The sequence below is a fragment of the Aspergillus luchuensis genome, chromosome 5 (genome assembly GCF_016861625.1).
Source record: "Aspergillus luchuensis IFO 4308 DNA, chromosome 5, nearly complete sequence".
Classification (NCBI taxonomy): domain Eukaryota; kingdom Fungi; phylum Ascomycota; class Eurotiomycetes; order Eurotiales; family Aspergillaceae; genus Aspergillus; species Aspergillus luchuensis.
The window spans coordinates 2,636,550-2,652,781 of record NC_054853.1 but is presented as its reverse complement, the minus strand read 5'-3'; the positions used below and the strand labels follow the sequence as shown (position 1 = coordinate 2,652,781).

Here is a 16,232-nt window from a genome sequence, read left to right as displayed (position 1 = left end):
CTTAACATCCACACCGCACGGATCACAAAACACCTCCAACCTTCCCACACACCACCTTCATGAACACTCCCACACAAAAAAGACCACCATACGACATTAAGGGAAAAAAAGGAAAAAAAAAAAGCGAGGATCACCAATGCGCCACACACACACAGCCACCATAACTCAATCGTGCGGGCGGCAGATTAGGGCCACCCACCCATTCCCAAGACTCCGGAAATACCTAGTACTACTGTAGTTCGTAACTAAATCGTAAGTTCATCTCGGCAACGATCATATCCGGGATAGAGGAAAAGGAAATTGAACGAGGGATAAGCCTCTACCCGAGGCTAACTAAACGAATGGATGGATGGATGGATGGAATTTACATACTATCCAAGATAGGCAACACCTCCGATAAGTATAGTTAGATAGATACTTTGTAGTATGTAAGTTAGGTAGGTACTTAGTGAACCTACTTACTTCCATACAGCCTAGAACCGATGAAACGAAGTACATCGTACTTTGGGGGCAAATTCTGGTTCCCAAGAAAGGAATTGCCACAGAACAGACCGATAAACAAAGTGGAGACAGAAGAGGAGATGATGAAGAGTACCGGTGTAGAGAGTATAGTACTTTGTCAACATAGTACTATATGATATCAATCCCTATTCCGGGAGTCGGTGACAGATGCATTCACTGAATAATAGGACTGAAATTGAGGCGAAGTCAGTCATAGTACTTGTTGAAAGTATACATCATCATCATAATCACTCCCGGAAGGAATCTCCAAACGAGCCCTCAGATTGTACTTTTCTATTTGGTGGATGAGAAACAGAAACAGACACAGACACAGACACAAAACCACGCAAAACAACAGTAGCAGCAGTAGCAGTAGCAGCACGAGGGGGATTAAGTTTCCGAGTGGATCGGGCCTTCTTTAGCGCGCCTCATTTCCCTCGAGGAAAGAAAACCAAACCAAGTAAAGTAAGTACTTAATAGACCGGTGGGTAAGTTAGTAGTAGTATCTTTCGTAAACGATGGGGGATGGTGGAAAAGTACCAGTCCGTAGTACGTATTTCATCGGGCACAACCAGGATGATGGAATTGATACATCGTCTTTTTTCATTTTTTTCATTTTTTTTTTAATCTCGGGAGCGGAAGAGATGGCGATTTACCGGAGGAATTGTAGGCTTGCTTTTTCCTTCTTTCTTTTTCTCGCTTCAGTCTGACGAAAACCGGGAAGCGCTGAAGGACCGGCGCATAGTCTAGATTTTTGCTTTTTTCTTGTCCTTTTTGGAGCAGAGACATTCATCGAAACGGATCTACCGCCAGATGCAAGTAGCAGGGATCTTACCCCACGGATTTTCTCTTAGCGCAATCCTTAGCTTTGGGCCAGCGATCAATCAATCAGTCATTCAGTAACTTTAGTCAGTAAGTACTAGTTTTGGCCCAAAGTATCTAACTAGGTATTTCTTCTGCCCTGTTGAGGGCACGGTCGTGCCGGTCAAGGGTTCCTTTGTTGGGAGTTTCGACTTGGCCAATTTGGTCACCTGCATTGATCAAATCCCTGCGAAATCACACGGCAGCTTCACTTTTACTACTCATACTAACCCTTTCGTTACATGTAGGACACTCAATGGAGAAATGAACTGGGGTATATATCATAATCTTAGTCAATTCTATTATTGTTGTTGTTCTCATAAATGTCAATATCAACATAGTTATAGTCAAATCATCTCGCATGAACCCGTCATCACCGTCCAGCATGTTATGCATGCGTCTTGTAATACCTATGCATACCCTGCATGACTCCGAGCGCACCTCCCACTATCACCACTCCAGAAACACCAAGTATCACGAGAAGCACCATCTCAAAGAGGCCCACTCCCAGGCATTTTGTGGGTATCGTCCACACCGGGTGAGCAACCCAGGAAGCCTTTGTCGTAGCCGCATCACCACCCCTGTATGCTTCTTTCCCTGTCTGCTTCCCGAGTCGGGGCACATATCTGAACTCGAAACGAGTGCGCGACTTTCGCTGGACCACTCCACCATACAGCAAACTTCGGAACCCCTGTACAGAGTCAGTAACCGTGCACACTGATCAAGATAAGATTCCACCTTACAGCAATCAGTAGTTCATCCAGACTGAGAAATAGCCGCTGGACCCACGCCATAGCTACCACTAGTGCACAATACCCACAAAACGCCAGATAGAACAGGAGTCCTGGTTTGCCAAGTTCCAGTTCATCACACAGCTCGTCGCCATTGATCCACCGACTGCCCGCTTCGATGAATCCCTTGGAGACCTTGAATGGCCCTGGCAAGTTCGTCACGCATTCCACAAAGTTAAACGCCACCGTTCGCGACGTATCAGTGGTACGGAGCTCGTGCGCCAGAAGGCTTTCCATAGTGCATTTACTCCGCTCCACCGTTTCAAAATACGATGTGGGCGTTCCAAGGAGAAAGCCCAGGTACCGGAAGAGCGCAATATAGTCCTTGACCTCATCCGGAGTAGGCTGGATGCCAAACTTGGGTAGTTGAAGCCACATAGGATTGCAACAAAAGGTGCTGATGGAGTGGATCGAGTCCAGGGTATTCACCGGTACTCCAAAGCGTGCCAGATCAAAGTAGTCCGGCCTGGTTCGACAGAGCTGAACGATGCGTTGGCGGACGGAGGCATGGAGCAGTCTGACCCGGACGCTGGCAATGTGCCCTTCGCCGCCGGGGCGAATTGATTCGATACAATGGGTGACTTGGATCAGCCACTGGAAGGTTTCGAGCAACCTGCCCAAAAGCATACGGGTGGAGAAGCCCCCCGTTCGGACAAGGACCTCGACGACCCCAGGTGCCGCCTGATGAGCATCATTAGATCCCTCGTCTCTTGTCTATAGTTGTACAGTTAAGAACATACCGAGTTTTCCGCCACAAACCCTTGCAAAGCGAACCCCACAATATTGGCAATGGCATAGCGATAGAAGAATTGCTGGCCGCGTTGTAGCTGCTCCCAATCCACCCATTCAGGAACAGTGTTCACTTCGGTCCAGAACTTAGCCAGGACACCGTCATCCCCCCGGTGGTCCCGTAAGAGGACGTAAAGATCATTAGGTGGTGCGCTTGTCCCCTTTGTTTTGCTTTCTTCCATCAGGGTAGCCCGAATTGCTTGTAGCCTCTCCAGCGCGTTAGCCGCAGAGCTATCATACTGCTGGCGCAATGGCTCTAACTCTTCCCTGGAGAGATGGTCTTTTGTCCAGGAGAAGGAGTAGCCCCAGCTACTGATTCTGTCACCAACCTGTGGGTGTAGAGAGGAGACCATATCGAAGAATCAACGAGCAATGCTTGCAAATATTGAGTGCAATAAGGTGTCTAATAGGCCAATGCCTAGCGATTGATAGTCGGACCATTGCGCCTTTCACCCGCATTTTATACCGCAATCCAGGATACCAAGCTAGGAATCGACAAACTATAGAGCTCATGGAGCTGAGAGCCAACAGTGGCCACTCCATGTACCGGACCTGCCTTCCGCCAGTGTTACCTGACAAAAGCAATTGGGTTCTGGGCCACCCCTCACGTTCACCCGTCCTTTTGGGACATTATGTCTAGTGAAAGCTACTAACGATGCATCGTGCTCCGGGCGGATGTTCGAGCCCAGTCCCGTGGCTGCGAGGCGAGACACCTCGTGGGACCCACTGCGGCGCCCCAGCAGAGTGGCCCAATGGTATGATCACGATCAGATGTGCTCGTTCCCACCATGGCCAGACCGGTACTGAATGGACAGGCCGGCGAGAAAATCAAGGGCAAGGGAAAAAGCAACAAGCTGTACCAGCTCTCAGACCTGGAGGCGCTAATCAATGTTCTTGGGCCCCGTTGTCATGATGCCCAATCGTCCTAGCATGCAGGGTAGCCAATCTCCCGGGAGAGGTTTCCAAGAATAAGATGGGGAGACCGTGCTAAATCCCGGAAACCGGGGAGAGATCCGGCTTCCGGGCCGATCAAAAGTCAAGATCCTGAGGCCCCAAATGGGTGCTCTAGACGTATTCGGGCAGGGATCGTCAAACTCATACCGCGCTTTGGTGGACGACTGACCATTGCTCGTGAGAAGCCTTCAGCTCCGGCGGCGGAGAACCCCCAGGCACTAGCTCCTCGGGCTGAGTAGCGCTAGACTTTTGCAGACCTAAATTGATGTATAACAGAGGCCATTATTTTTTTCTAACTTCCGGGTTTTGCATGTTATCGATGGGAAACCTTAATCCTTTTGTTTGGCGCCATTGAAATTCGAATACCGGGAAACGATATTCTGAGGCTGGACGATCCTGTGGGCCCAGGTCGTCACCAAAGCCCGAAGTCTGGGCCTTGAACAGGGAGGTCAGTTGTAGGATCATCCTGGCCATTCGTACGGTTCCAAAAGTAGGTCGTAGCATTCGTCTGTATATAAAGTACCATGCACTGGCACCTGTAGACGTGCTGTCCTGATCCACATTGCTTTCATATAAACAGCGACCGATTCATTACTTTCCTCCCGATTGCGTTTAAACCATCACAGTTCGTGTCAGTTGAACATGGCCGTCACAAGAGTCCAGCAGAGTGTATCTTCGCCTACGGTCAAGGCACCCCGGCGAGATACTTCTCTCTCCATCCGCCTCCCCGAAATGTTCGTGTTGTTCTTGTCAGGCGAACCAACAGTAAACCGACACTATAAGTGTGTGAAAGAGCTGTCAGAAGCATGGATCTCAAGGTGCATATGACCCCCCAATGTCGGCATGACCTTTCTCTAACTAGACCACCGTCATAATAGAGAATGTTACTTCGATGAAAGAAGCCAAAGGCGACTACAAAAGACGGACTTCGCTTATTTCTGCTCCATAGCAGCTCCAGATGCTGAGCCCGAGGAGTTGCGGACAGTTATCGATTGGGGAAACTGGGTGCGTTCATTGCCCATGATTGACACCACATGAAGGTCCACTGACTAAATCTAAACCGATGTTGTCGAGCAGGTGTTCCCTTTTGATGACCGTAAGCACCATTCTTTCGGAATGCATGTGTATGATAGCTGAGCTTTGATTCTAGTCTTCGATAATGGAAGCCTCAAGGATGATCCGGAACGGGCCCAAGTGCTTGTTGAGGATTTGCGAGCAGGCATGGCCGACGAAACTGGGCAGAGACCAGTGCTCTCAGACTACCCCATAGTACAGGTGCACAACTCAGTATGGCATCGAATCACTCAGGTACGTTGATCAGTATACTGTCCTGGGAGTTCTCATTGACGTCTAACGGTATTGTAGGCTCAACCTATCGGTATGTAGCGCTGAACTTCCCACATACTCTAGGACATCTGCTAACATTGTCTAAGGAATTCGTCGCAGGTTTGCACGTGCCATGAATGACTACTGCACGGGATGCATGGCCCAAGTACGCTCATGCTCCAAGGGGGAATTGCCCTCGCTTGAAGAGATGCTGTCTCTGCGCAGACAGTCTGCAGGCGTTTCGCCCCTCTTCGCTTTAGTAGAGTATGTCATCACTTCTGCTGGCCTGTGATCAGCACTGACTCCGGGATTGCAGATATGCCCACAAACTAGACATCCCAGATCATGTTTTTGAATGCAAAAGCATCCAGGAGATAGAGAGGATCGGTACTGACCTTGTATTACTGTATGCCGCCCCAAACTCCCACATATGACTGAACTAATGCATCCCAGGCAAAATGACATACTGTCATACTGCAAGGAAGAGGTTAGTTTTCTACCTGCCAATACAAGCTCTATCACGCACGACTCACAAAGGGATACAGAAAGAAGGTGTAAGCCATAATTTAGTGGCCATCTGCCGTCATAATGGCATGCCAGCGCAGGTGGCATTTAACCATGTGGGTGAAATGCTCATTGAGCGATACCGAGACTGGTACCTTGCTTTGGCGGCACTGCCAACCTGGGGGGAGCGAATCGACGCAGACGTTCAGGAATATATCCGAGGCGTGCAGAATGTCGTTCGCGCCAATCTCCACTGGAGGTAGGTGCTGAGTAATGATCATTGTTACCCAGAATACTGACGATAATGCCATAGCTTCCGATCGGGTCGATACTTTGGGAAAGCAAACGACCAAGTGCGAAAGACCGGAATTGTGACGGTGCGAAGCAATAACGCCGACTTTAAGCTGTCCATGGCGTAGACAGCGGCTAGTCCTTGATCGAGTCTGTGTTTTCAAGGTGTTTGCGCGTTTGATGGTGACAATTTTCTTATTACCCAGGTTATTCAATGGCGTTTGTCTATGTTGCGGGTAATTGGTTTTCAGCGTGGGTACTCAATATGGACATGGTAATTGTTTGTTTGCAATCCGGTTAGCATTGGCGATAATTCAGCCATTAATGAAGAAGTATTAACGAGCTATAATTCGAGAAAGCTTCAATATAGTAAAGTAAATAAATGCACAGTTTCTTATGTTGCTGTGGGGAGAGGGAAGACAGAGAGAAGCAAGAGGTGCTGGAGGTTGCACAGTGCCGGTCACGTTGGCAGCGGTTTTACCTGATTTGGCAGGGGGCCACAATGACAACCAGACTATTACTGTCACCTGATGCCTGGAGAAATATTTTGGCTACACTGAAAGCCCGAAATCCCGATTATGCTGCAATTTGTCTGTTAAAAAGAGGGTATGAGCTTTGTATATATTGATTGTACCACCCGTGTCATTATTGGAAAATGAAGTGGGGGACAACTCAGTATGCGGCCATCGGTTAATTAGTTTATATATAATCAAAAATTCAGGCCCAGCGCTGTATGAGAGATGTGGGAATAAGTTCCTTCAAAGAAACAGCGCCCATATTGCCCATAAGTACCGAGTTGCTACTGATGAAGTGATATATATAATCCTGTCTCGCCAGTTCTGCTCAACATCAGGATACACAATATGCTTCCCCCCCAACTCACATCTATGCTTACGGATATTGAAAACACAAGCGAACCCTTGATACTAGGTAATGATGAAAAGGATAAGCACCCTTCTCTCAGTCTGCTCCCAGTGTCTCTGATGCCCTCGAGCATCTTCCGCTGTAGCCCATACCGGCAGGCACTAGCATAAGAATTATACTTGTAGTGTCATCACAACCTGGATATCTGCTGATCATACAATTGCCGAAAAAGCGAGCCTGATGCTTCCAACAGCGCACTAGGTGTGCCATATTCAGCCATCTTACCTCCATCAATGACAGCAATCTGATCGTAATCCAGAAGAGTAGAAACCCTATGCGCGATTGCAATAATAGTGCAGCCTGCAAATTCAGTGCGTATTACCTCTTGCATCAAGGAATCTGTCTCATTATCCACCCGACTTGTGACCTCGTCCAAGAGCAAGATTTTTCTCTTCTTAACAATAGCTCGAGCGAGGCAAATGAGCTGTCGCTGGCCGGCTGATAAGGGGAGTTGATCGATCTTAGCATCGAGTCCCCCGGAGCTCTGGACATGATCGTACAGTTGCACTTTTTGTAGTGCATTGAGAACATTCTCATCATTCATGGGGCTGAACCCAGTGACATTGTCACGGATAGTGCCCCGGAAGAGGACGGGCTCTTGAGGTATCACTGTAACTTGACTGCGGATGATGTCACGAGGGCATGACTGTAGACTCACGGCATCAATAGTAATATCACCACTTTGTATCTCCACCATGCGAAGAATGGCAAGAAGTAGAGAGCTTTTCCCACTTCCAGAACGCCCACATACCCCTAGCTTGGATCCAGCAGGGACAGTCAGGGTTAGTTGTTGAAGAACAGGTGGAGAGTCCAGTTCGTAGCATACGCTGACATTTTGGAAAGCTATATGGCCGGCTGATGGCCAATCAGCAAGAGGAACTGCTTCCTCACCAGGAAGGTCCTCTGAGGGAACCTTCTGAAAACTGCGTATGCGTGTAACTGCACCAATACTGGTTTCCATGGATGTCCAGAAATTGATCAATTCCGACAGCTGCTGGCTGAATGTGATTAGTGAGATAAGTGAAACACCTATTGGCCCAATCTCGCGCACAAAGACAGCGAGTATCACTAGCAAGATTGCAATGCCGGCAACACAAAGATCTAGAACAAGGATAAGCCAACGCTGTATGACAAACAGCATATAGTAGGGCCGTTGCGATCTTTGGAGCAATTCCTGGTGCTCTTCACGGAAGCTGTCTTGCCAGCCAAATGCACGGATAGTGACAAGTCCATTTAGCGTCTCGGTAAATTGGGTGTACAGTGGTGACTTGCTCTCGAGATCCAGATGACGAAGTTGTCGTGATGTTCGGAGGTAGAATTTCTGGATTGAGTAAACCACAATGGCTGATAGGGGAATCAGAGGAGCCATATATTTAGCACCAACGCAGATAAATACAGCGCTCATTAAACATTGTGTGAAGTTCCGCGATGTTTTAAGAAAGTCAGCAGGAAGTGATCGGTCAATTAGAGTCATGTCCTGACTGAAGCGATTCAGGGCGATACCGCTGTCTGTGGAGGTGAGCCAATGCAAAGGAGCCTTGTTAACCTTCATCACCAGATAATCATGGAGCCTGTTGGAGGACGCGGGGACAATGCGGCAAAAGACCAGCCACATGCACCATGCCCACAGTGCAGCTCCTACAGCGGCCAGAACAGCATATACGCTGATATAAAGGGCAAGCCTTCCGAACGGCGTCCGAGCATTTTCTTCTCCCCACCATTGGACCCAAAGATCTTCACTTCTTTATCAGTGAAAGTAGACAATGAAGGCAGGAAGACTTACTGGGAAATTGAGAGCAAAACACTCCTATAATCAAGGAAACAAAATAGATTGATACATGCCAAGGGCCGGCAGCTTGGAGGTAGTATGCATATATACTCATGTCGCCTGTCTTCCTGTTCATATCGTCAGCATTTGAAGACGCAATGCCTGGAGCTGCCTGATTTGGCAATGCTACTTGGCGCTCGTCGGTTGATCGTGAATTGGCTGCTGGTCCATCCGATAGATCCCGTGATTGGAGCAATTGCGGAGGACCCTGTTCCGTAATCACTCCGTTTCGAAGCAAGACAGCATTATCAGCAAAGGCAAGAAGTTTCTGGTCATGAGTGGCTAAGATAGCAGCAACTCCATGACGGCGCAAGATGCCCTGTGTCCCGAAAATGCGCTGAAAGACTTGCTCTGAAGTTTTCGCATCTAGAGCACCTAAGACGTCATCGAAAAGAGCTAGCTGCTTGCGTGCATAGATAGCACGGGCAATAGCAATCCGTTGTCTTTGTCCGCCACTAGTTGCCATACCATTACTGCCAATGACTGTGTGATCTTTGAGGGCAAAGCTCTCGATGTCTTGGTCAAGCGCAGTGGAATAGAGCACTGTTCGGTACCATTGCTCATCAAAAGGCAAGGGTTGGCAAATGTTATCACGGATGGATCCATTGCGAATCCAGACCTTGGTACTACAAAAAGATATTTCGCAAACATTGCTGTAAATGAAGCCCTTCATGCAGGGAACCTCGCCGAGAATCGCTTGAAGCAGAGTGCTCTTTCCTGATCCAACGGCCCCAGTAATTATGGTAAGCGATGAAGGAGGAAATTTCAGCTCGATGTTCAACAATGTAGCTGGCAAATTCCGATCCCAACCAAAATCAGCCTGGTGTATATGCAGCAAGTCCGACTCAGCTGCGACAGAACCGTGCAGAAGTTCTCGATCCGATGGTTTTGGAGGCTGAAGCTCCATGGTCACTGTCCCCTCGGCGTTAATTTCAGCCCAATTTGTATGCTTGAAGCATTTAGGATGGCCTTGCGACATAAATCGATCATCAAGCCTGGGGCTTGCTAGCAAGTAAGCCTGAATCCTTTGAAAACATTCCAAAGCCGCACTAGCCTTGGGCCCGGAATAGACCAGGTTTGACAAAGGACCGCTTAATAGAGAAATTATTGACAGAGATGCGAACGTTTGAGCCACTGTCAATGGACTTCGTCCGGTATGGAGTGCAACACCAGTAAAAAGGCTGAGTGTGAGAACAGGGCTGAGGTTAGTTGTTGTGCCCGCTAAGAACAAAATTAGTCTCATGAATTCAATCTGGCAAAATATTCGCACTCAGACTGAACTTACCGAGCAAATTCATTTTCACCATCAGGTGGCGAAATTTCGACTGTCGATCAAGCTCGTCAATGCGGAGTTGCTGTAGCATTCTAGAGAAATGATGCTGAAGGTCAAGCATCTTGATAGTTACACTCGCATCGAGATAACTCGAAGCAAATGCAACCCTTTCACGGACAGCCTGCATCCATATCTTTTGTCTTCCTGGTGCGGACTTCGACAACAAATGGGTGCAACAGAAGACCACGATAGAAAGGACGGCAGGAACTGTAGCAGCCCAAGCTACCTGACGTTGCAGCAGGTATAGTGCAATGCCCACTTCTATAGGACTCGCCCAGACCTCATGCGCATTCTGGATTCCCGATGCAATGTTATCCATATCATTACTCATAAGAGTCAGCGCTGCCGAGTCAGTGTACTCGTCATATTTCAGCTCAAGTGTCTTATCATAGATGACAGATACGAGAGCACCGCGTATTTGCGTTATGAGACGAAATACATAGTGCTCGTAAAGACAGTTCATGACCTGTACGGATTTCATCAGAATAGAGTTTTAGAGGAGGGAGTAAATAGCATACGCCTTTGAGTATGAAGACCAGTGCAAATGCACCAATCAGGCCATACCCATCGTCTTTACTAGAATTCTTCTGGCCAACATAGATAGTTAATCTGGATATCAGAAAAGGTTGCGTATAATCCAGCCCAATTCTCATGAGCCTCGACAGGAAAGAGTAAAAGACCGAAGCTCTGAATGTGCGGACAGCGCAATAGGCTAATGCATTTTCATACGTTTTCGGCACTTAAACTGGTCAGTGAACCCCAGAAATTCAACCTTGGCTGCTACTTACTTGCAATCCATTGCGCTGAAAATTTCCGATGTAATTCGTTTGCAGAAAGAGCCCGATCAAGGTACGGCAGTTCCTCGAGGGATATTGACTGCTTGAACCCGAGGAAGAGCAAAGGATTAACCCACCAGAAGAAGGCGCGATTATAAAAGCCCTTGGTTTCCTCGTCGCCATATTGCATGGTTTTGTTCACGAAATCGGCCAGTTTTGGCCTTGTCTCCAGAAAGAACCAGAGCAACTTGACCGCAATACTCGCTATGTAGAGAGCAGCAAGAACGGTGTACGAGGCCAGCCACAGACTCCTTGCACGTACGGCATCAAAGACAATTGTCCATGATAGGAAAAGATTCAGAAGAGAAGAGGGCTGCACAGAATATAGGTGCTCCAGATGTGATAGGAACAGTAGGCCAACAGATGTGATGAAGGTCAGAACCGCAGCTACCAGGGAAGTCTGCGTCCGTGGCGTGTGAGGGAGGAGCCATAGAACTAGAAGTGAAAATTGCAATGCACCAAAGGCTTGAGCCGAAACCTGCGCATAATTAGTTAGCGATAGCTCATTGAGTGACACGACTCACGTACCAGTTTAGCCCAGTATGCCCAGCTTTGAGAGACGATGGCGGTCCGATGTTTCCATAGCTGTTTGTAGCGCAATGGAAGCACAAGGAGAAGTAATGCTGAAGGAGCGATCGAGAAGAAGCATTCTTCAAACAGTAGGGTGAAGTCGAAGTCCCCTCGGCAGTGGACCACTCGAGGACCGAATCCATTGTCTCCGCAAGTATGGATGTTCTCCATCCTGATGGAATATCAATACTCATATAAGTGACGAGAGAACACTAGATGGCAATGAGACTTGGATTGTATGGTAGAAAGTTGAAATTGGCGAGGGGGGGCGGGCTGAGATGGAGAGGAGGCTGTGAGTGTCATGTGGAATCGAAGCAGACAGTACCTTTAAGGAGCTAATCTCGCTGGCCTATCCGCCTCTTTAGTCTTGGATGGTGTTGCAAATCCAGCAATTAGGTGACTGCGATAAGGTGACTGGGTGAAAAGACCCCTGTCGTAAGACTACTACTTAGTCCCCCCTTCAAACCCATTAATCCACGGTGTGGAGGTAATCTGGGTTCTAGACGGGTCTTAGCCTCTAGCTACTCACACATGTCTGCCTGATACTCCCCCTGTAAGGCTGCTACGCACGATTGAATTCCACCGTTCTTTTTAGGAGACCTCTAATAGGTCTTTAAGCCGTCGGGGCTCCGTACAGCCAAAAATACCTGTATTGACTCCAACGATAACGCGTGGAGCACTCATATGGAAGCATGTCTTCTCATAGGTAGTAGCAATCATAGCAGTCATAATTGCATATAACCACCAAGTCAAGCAATCTCATCCACATTATACACCAACTTACACCCCCTGACCTTACCTTCCTTCAAGAGTTTCAGTCCTTCAATGACACCCTGCAAGCCACCAGACCCAAGCTTCACAGGATGAGGAACAACCCTGCCATCCGCCAACAACTTGGCCGCCTTTTCCATCCACTCTGACGCAAAGGTCCGATCCTCCAGGCTCGCAGGGATACGCACACCCCGAAACGTCAACTCCTCACCGAATACCGTATACCCCAGCGTCCAGCGACTGCGTACATCCGCACGAGGCACCTTGCTGTCTATCATCGCCGTATAATCACCGCCCTGGGAGCTCATAGCCCGTCCACAAAATGCCGCCGTCTCGTCTGTCGAGATGGTATCCAGCACCAACTTCAGACGATCCTGCGTAACGTCGCGGATCTTGTCAGCCGCCTCGGGATCCTTGTAGTCAAACACATGGTCGGCACCACGGCTCTTCACTAGCTCCTCAGTCTCGGGCGAACACGTCGTAATCACCTCGTACCCGGACAGCTTCGCAAACTGAATTGCCAGAGTCCCTGTGGCCGTCGCACCGCCGTAGACGAGAATCGGTTCCGGCTGGGCCAATGGATGATCAAACGGTGCGAGCTGCAGGCTTTGGTACAGAGATTGAGCAATGGTGCCCATGCCGACACCTAGGGTTGCAGCTTCCTGGAAGCTGAGGTTTTCCGGTATGGCGCACTGCAGGTCACCTGGAGCGAGGATGTACTCTGAGAATGCTCCATTGTAGGGGAGATTGGGGTTGCAGCCGCGAATGACGCCAAAGACGCGATCACCGGCCCGAAAGGGTTTCGTGACTGCAGGGCCGACGTCTACTACGATGCCGGCGTAGTCACAGCCAACAGTGACGATGGGAGTGCTTCGAAGGGCGGATTTCCAGTCAGTGGGGTTAAGCGCGACGCTCACCACTTTGACGAGGATGCAGTCATGACGGAGGGTAGGCTTGGGCCAGTCGCTCACCACGGAGATAGTCTCGGGAGCAGTGACGGCAATGGCTTTGACCATGGTGGTGATATCTAGGGAGAATGATGCACGGGGCGGGGGAGATTATAGAATGGTTTTGTGTTAAAAAGGTCCTAGAGAGCATGACCGATGATCGAGCCTTATGTATGTATCTGTCGAGAGGGGAAGAGGGAAGTACTTGACTTCTCCGAATCGAATCATGCGGCGACTAGTGAGGAGCTGAAATGCAGCTTCCCGTGTCTCCGAAGTGACCTGCCTGGATTTCTAAGCTGCTCGATCTAATTGCTTCTTCCCCGGTCGGCATATGGGTTCTTCTCAAACGGCGTCTCGGAGTACCTTTAACAGTTTCTCACCTCGGAGCAGTACCCCGCCTACCTGCGTCATCAAAGAGTTGTACGTTATGGACAGGCATCTGACTTCACTTGATGACAGAAATAATATCATCTGACATTTTGACAGTATCCAACAGCCTCGACACATTGGATCGATCGGTATTACAAACTATCAAATACATATCAAAAGAACACACAATTAGAATTACACACAGAACTCCTTCCCACCCCGATTATGATTATCCCCAGCCATAGTTCCTGGTCAAGTACTGCCAGGACTTCTTTTTTTCTTTAGATTAGTAATGAACGTGATGAGAATCGTTAGGTTGGTTTCATCAGTCAAAAATTAGCGCGCTGTGTCCAATTGCATCTCATGTGATATTTGGTCCAGTCGCGCTTTGTCATTCGTTTCATTCCATTCCTGAGAGCGACATTTAGTTCGGTAGACGTGATCCCAGCCCAGGCGGAGAAGCGGATATGGACCACTGTTTAGACTTGAGCCATGCTGGGGCGAGTAACACCGCGAGCAGGACCGGTGCGTCCACGAAGGTTGACACTTGTCTGGCGGGACATGATGATCGACAGAATCATCGAGGCCGTGTAGCCAGCCCAGGCGAACCACAGGAATGCCGTCGAGGCCTGAGCCTCGCGGCAACGCTTCGTGCGGTTATGGGCACCGTTGGTGATTTCGTTGTGGAGCGTGTAGGACTAGAGTAAGTATCCACAAGTCAGCGTTGCCCTAAGATTATAATACTGTAGTGCTTCTTCATCTTTTGGGGGTTTTGCGGGACGGAAACTCCACTCTCCACTTTTTAGTGGATAGTTTCCCCGGCTGATAAGGCAGAAAATCATGCACCTATACGTACATCGTTGCTGCAGCTGTGGCATTCCAACTTCGCAGCCAGAGCAATGGCGGCTGTAAGGAACAGGATCGCATTGAGCGTGTCGATAGCGATCAAGAAGATTGGGTGGATGGCCCAGTCAATATTGATAGTCGCTGGGAATAGATAGAAGAGTGTGAACATCGAGAAAGCTGCAACGAACATGGTGTAGTTGATGGTCGACGGGTTCCCAGCGAACGCTTCAGCGATCATGTTACCGATCAGGGCCATGACGAGCAGAGTCCAGAGGAACTGATGGCATTATCGGCGTTAGTCCAGAATTTCCATCTGCGGCACTTGCTTGCTTTGCAGGTCCAGCAAGAGCAGGTGCTCATGGCTCGAGAAAGATCGACATACCTCCCAGATCCGTAGACCGAGCTGGATAGCTTTGGCAACCATCTTGGTGGTGTGATCGGAATGTATTGAGTGAGGAGTGGTGGTGATTGAGACTTGACGGGGGGAAGCGCGCTTGGTGGGTTGTGCAGATTGTAGATTATCGATCTGAATCAGTAGATCCGGCACCGGGAAATTAATAAATCGGGACGAGAGAACATTAGTTAGAAGGAGTGATAATTATAAGAATAATCATCTCCAGTGCGGGATGATCGGGCAACACGAACGATGACGATATGCGCCGGTCCAGGGATCTGCTACGTCATGCGCCGGCCCGAATCATGAAATCACCACCACTGCTGCACCATTGAAGTTTTCCACCACAGATCGTCCAGCAGGTGGGATGGAGCGGGACAGCGGTCTAGGTGTTTGTCTTTTAGCACAGACTCGTGGTCCCCTTATGAACCCAAAGGTGCCCAGCCTGCCGCTGTTGGGCGCTTTTGCAGTTTGCTCCACGCATTCCCCATTCACGTTGAAAAAGAAATGCCTAACACTATTATCTCCAGATTTCCCCTCAAGACGATCAAACGCTTCGTTTGATACATAGACAGCACCACTCTGCAATCATCACTTCCGAGGTCATCCGAGCATGAAACATCAATGCCGTCACCCATGGGCGGAGCCATTCAAGCTTGTGGTGGGATGCGATCCCCCATTAAGCTCTCCAACCAGTGGGCCGGCAAACTTTAAACGTTGTAGCTGAAAGAGCTTGTCGCTTCTCGACTGGCCAGCATGATGGCCGACCATAGAGCTTGCTGGATTTTCATGAACCACACATGCAGCAAACAGGAGCCAACAGATCCTTGACCGGATGATCTGCTTTGTGCCGCAAGTGTAATTGTTCATTCTCTTCCGGCGGGACATGAGAGGATCCCACCCACACCACGCCTCGGTCGAATAAGCCTGTTCACAAATTCATTAAATAGATAGCAGTCACGATCACAGGGAAGGTGGAAGAAGCAAGAGAGCAGCATCTCCATACCCACCTTCCTATGACGGATAGCCCACCGACTTAGCTCCGGTGGTACAACACCCACAACCAGGCAGCCCGAAGGTCCAGCCCAATCTAAAATCCATCGGTGGCTGTTCCAAAATCGATCATTGGGAATGCGTGCCGAATTGCCTGGTTCTGTGTACAAGGCTTCTGGTGTCTAGAAAACTCAATTGGTGCCGATGTGATTGTAGGAGATGCTCCGGCTTGATATATCTAGCATGTGGGCAGCAGTTGGCGCATATTTCTCTGCTGAATGGTCAATCAATGTAATAGGGGGGATAATGCTAGCCGGCAATATAGTACCCCAATGAGAAGCCATAGAGACGATCAACTTAAGCATTGATCAACAGGCTTGGCACACCAGTGCCGAAAGATCTAT

The 16,232-nt window shown here is 49.0% G+C and overlaps 5 protein-coding genes across 5 annotated transcripts; 1 reads left to right on the top strand and 4 right to left on the bottom strand.

Annotated features, from left to right (window-relative positions):
- Positions 1 to 1,750: 1,750 nt before the first annotated feature.
- Positions 1,751 to 3,295, bottom strand: AKAW2_50859S (oxygenase MpaB family protein; the record flags this gene model as incomplete). Its single annotated transcript, XM_041690724.1, has 3 exons — positions 1,751 to 2,053; positions 2,106 to 2,834; positions 2,894 to 3,295. 3 exons carry the CDS (start codon positions 3,293 to 3,295, stop codon positions 1,751 to 1,753), a joined length of 1,434 nt encoding a protein of 477 aa, XP_041544280.1.
- A 1,243-nt stretch (positions 3,296 to 4,538) lies between these two features.
- On the top strand, positions 4,539 to 6,145 carry AKAW2_50858A (terpene synthase family protein; the record flags this gene model as incomplete). The annotated part of the gene is made up of 10 exons (XM_041690722.1): positions 4,539 to 4,714; positions 4,775 to 4,901; positions 4,974 to 4,992; positions 5,047 to 5,204; positions 5,262 to 5,274; positions 5,330 to 5,486; positions 5,539 to 5,628; positions 5,676 to 5,709; positions 5,768 to 5,985; positions 6,040 to 6,145. The coding sequence occupies 10 exons, from the start codon at positions 4,539 to 4,541 to the stop codon at positions 6,143 to 6,145; spliced, it is 1,098 nt and encodes a 365-aa protein (XP_041544279.1).
- A 926-nt stretch (positions 6,146 to 7,071) lies between these two features.
- On the bottom strand, positions 7,072 to 11,679 carry AKAW2_50857S (uncharacterized protein; the record flags this gene model as incomplete). Its single annotated transcript, XM_041690721.1, has 6 exons — positions 7,072 to 8,675; positions 8,725 to 9,990; positions 10,055 to 10,568; positions 10,621 to 10,841; positions 10,891 to 11,416; positions 11,467 to 11,679. The coding sequence occupies 6 exons, from the start codon at positions 11,677 to 11,679 to the stop codon at positions 7,072 to 7,074; spliced, it is 4,344 nt and encodes a 1,447-aa protein (XP_041544278.1).
- A 578-nt stretch (positions 11,680 to 12,257) lies between these two features.
- AKAW2_50856S (zinc-binding alcohol dehydrogenase family protein) lies at positions 12,258 to 13,295 on the bottom strand (the record flags this gene model as incomplete). The annotated part of the gene is made up of 1 exon (XM_041690720.1): positions 12,258 to 13,295. The coding sequence occupies one exon, from the start codon at positions 13,293 to 13,295 to the stop codon at positions 12,258 to 12,260; it is 1,038 nt and encodes a 345-aa protein (XP_041544277.1).
- Positions 13,296 to 14,074: 779 nt separating this feature from the next.
- Positions 14,075 to 14,865, bottom strand: AKAW2_50855S (MARVEL domain-containing protein; the record flags this gene model as incomplete). The annotated part of the gene is made up of 3 exons (XM_041690719.1): positions 14,075 to 14,293; positions 14,452 to 14,718; positions 14,824 to 14,865. 3 exons carry the CDS (start codon positions 14,863 to 14,865, stop codon positions 14,075 to 14,077), a joined length of 528 nt encoding a protein of 175 aa, XP_041544276.1.
- Positions 14,866 to 16,232: the final 1,367 nt, after the last annotated feature.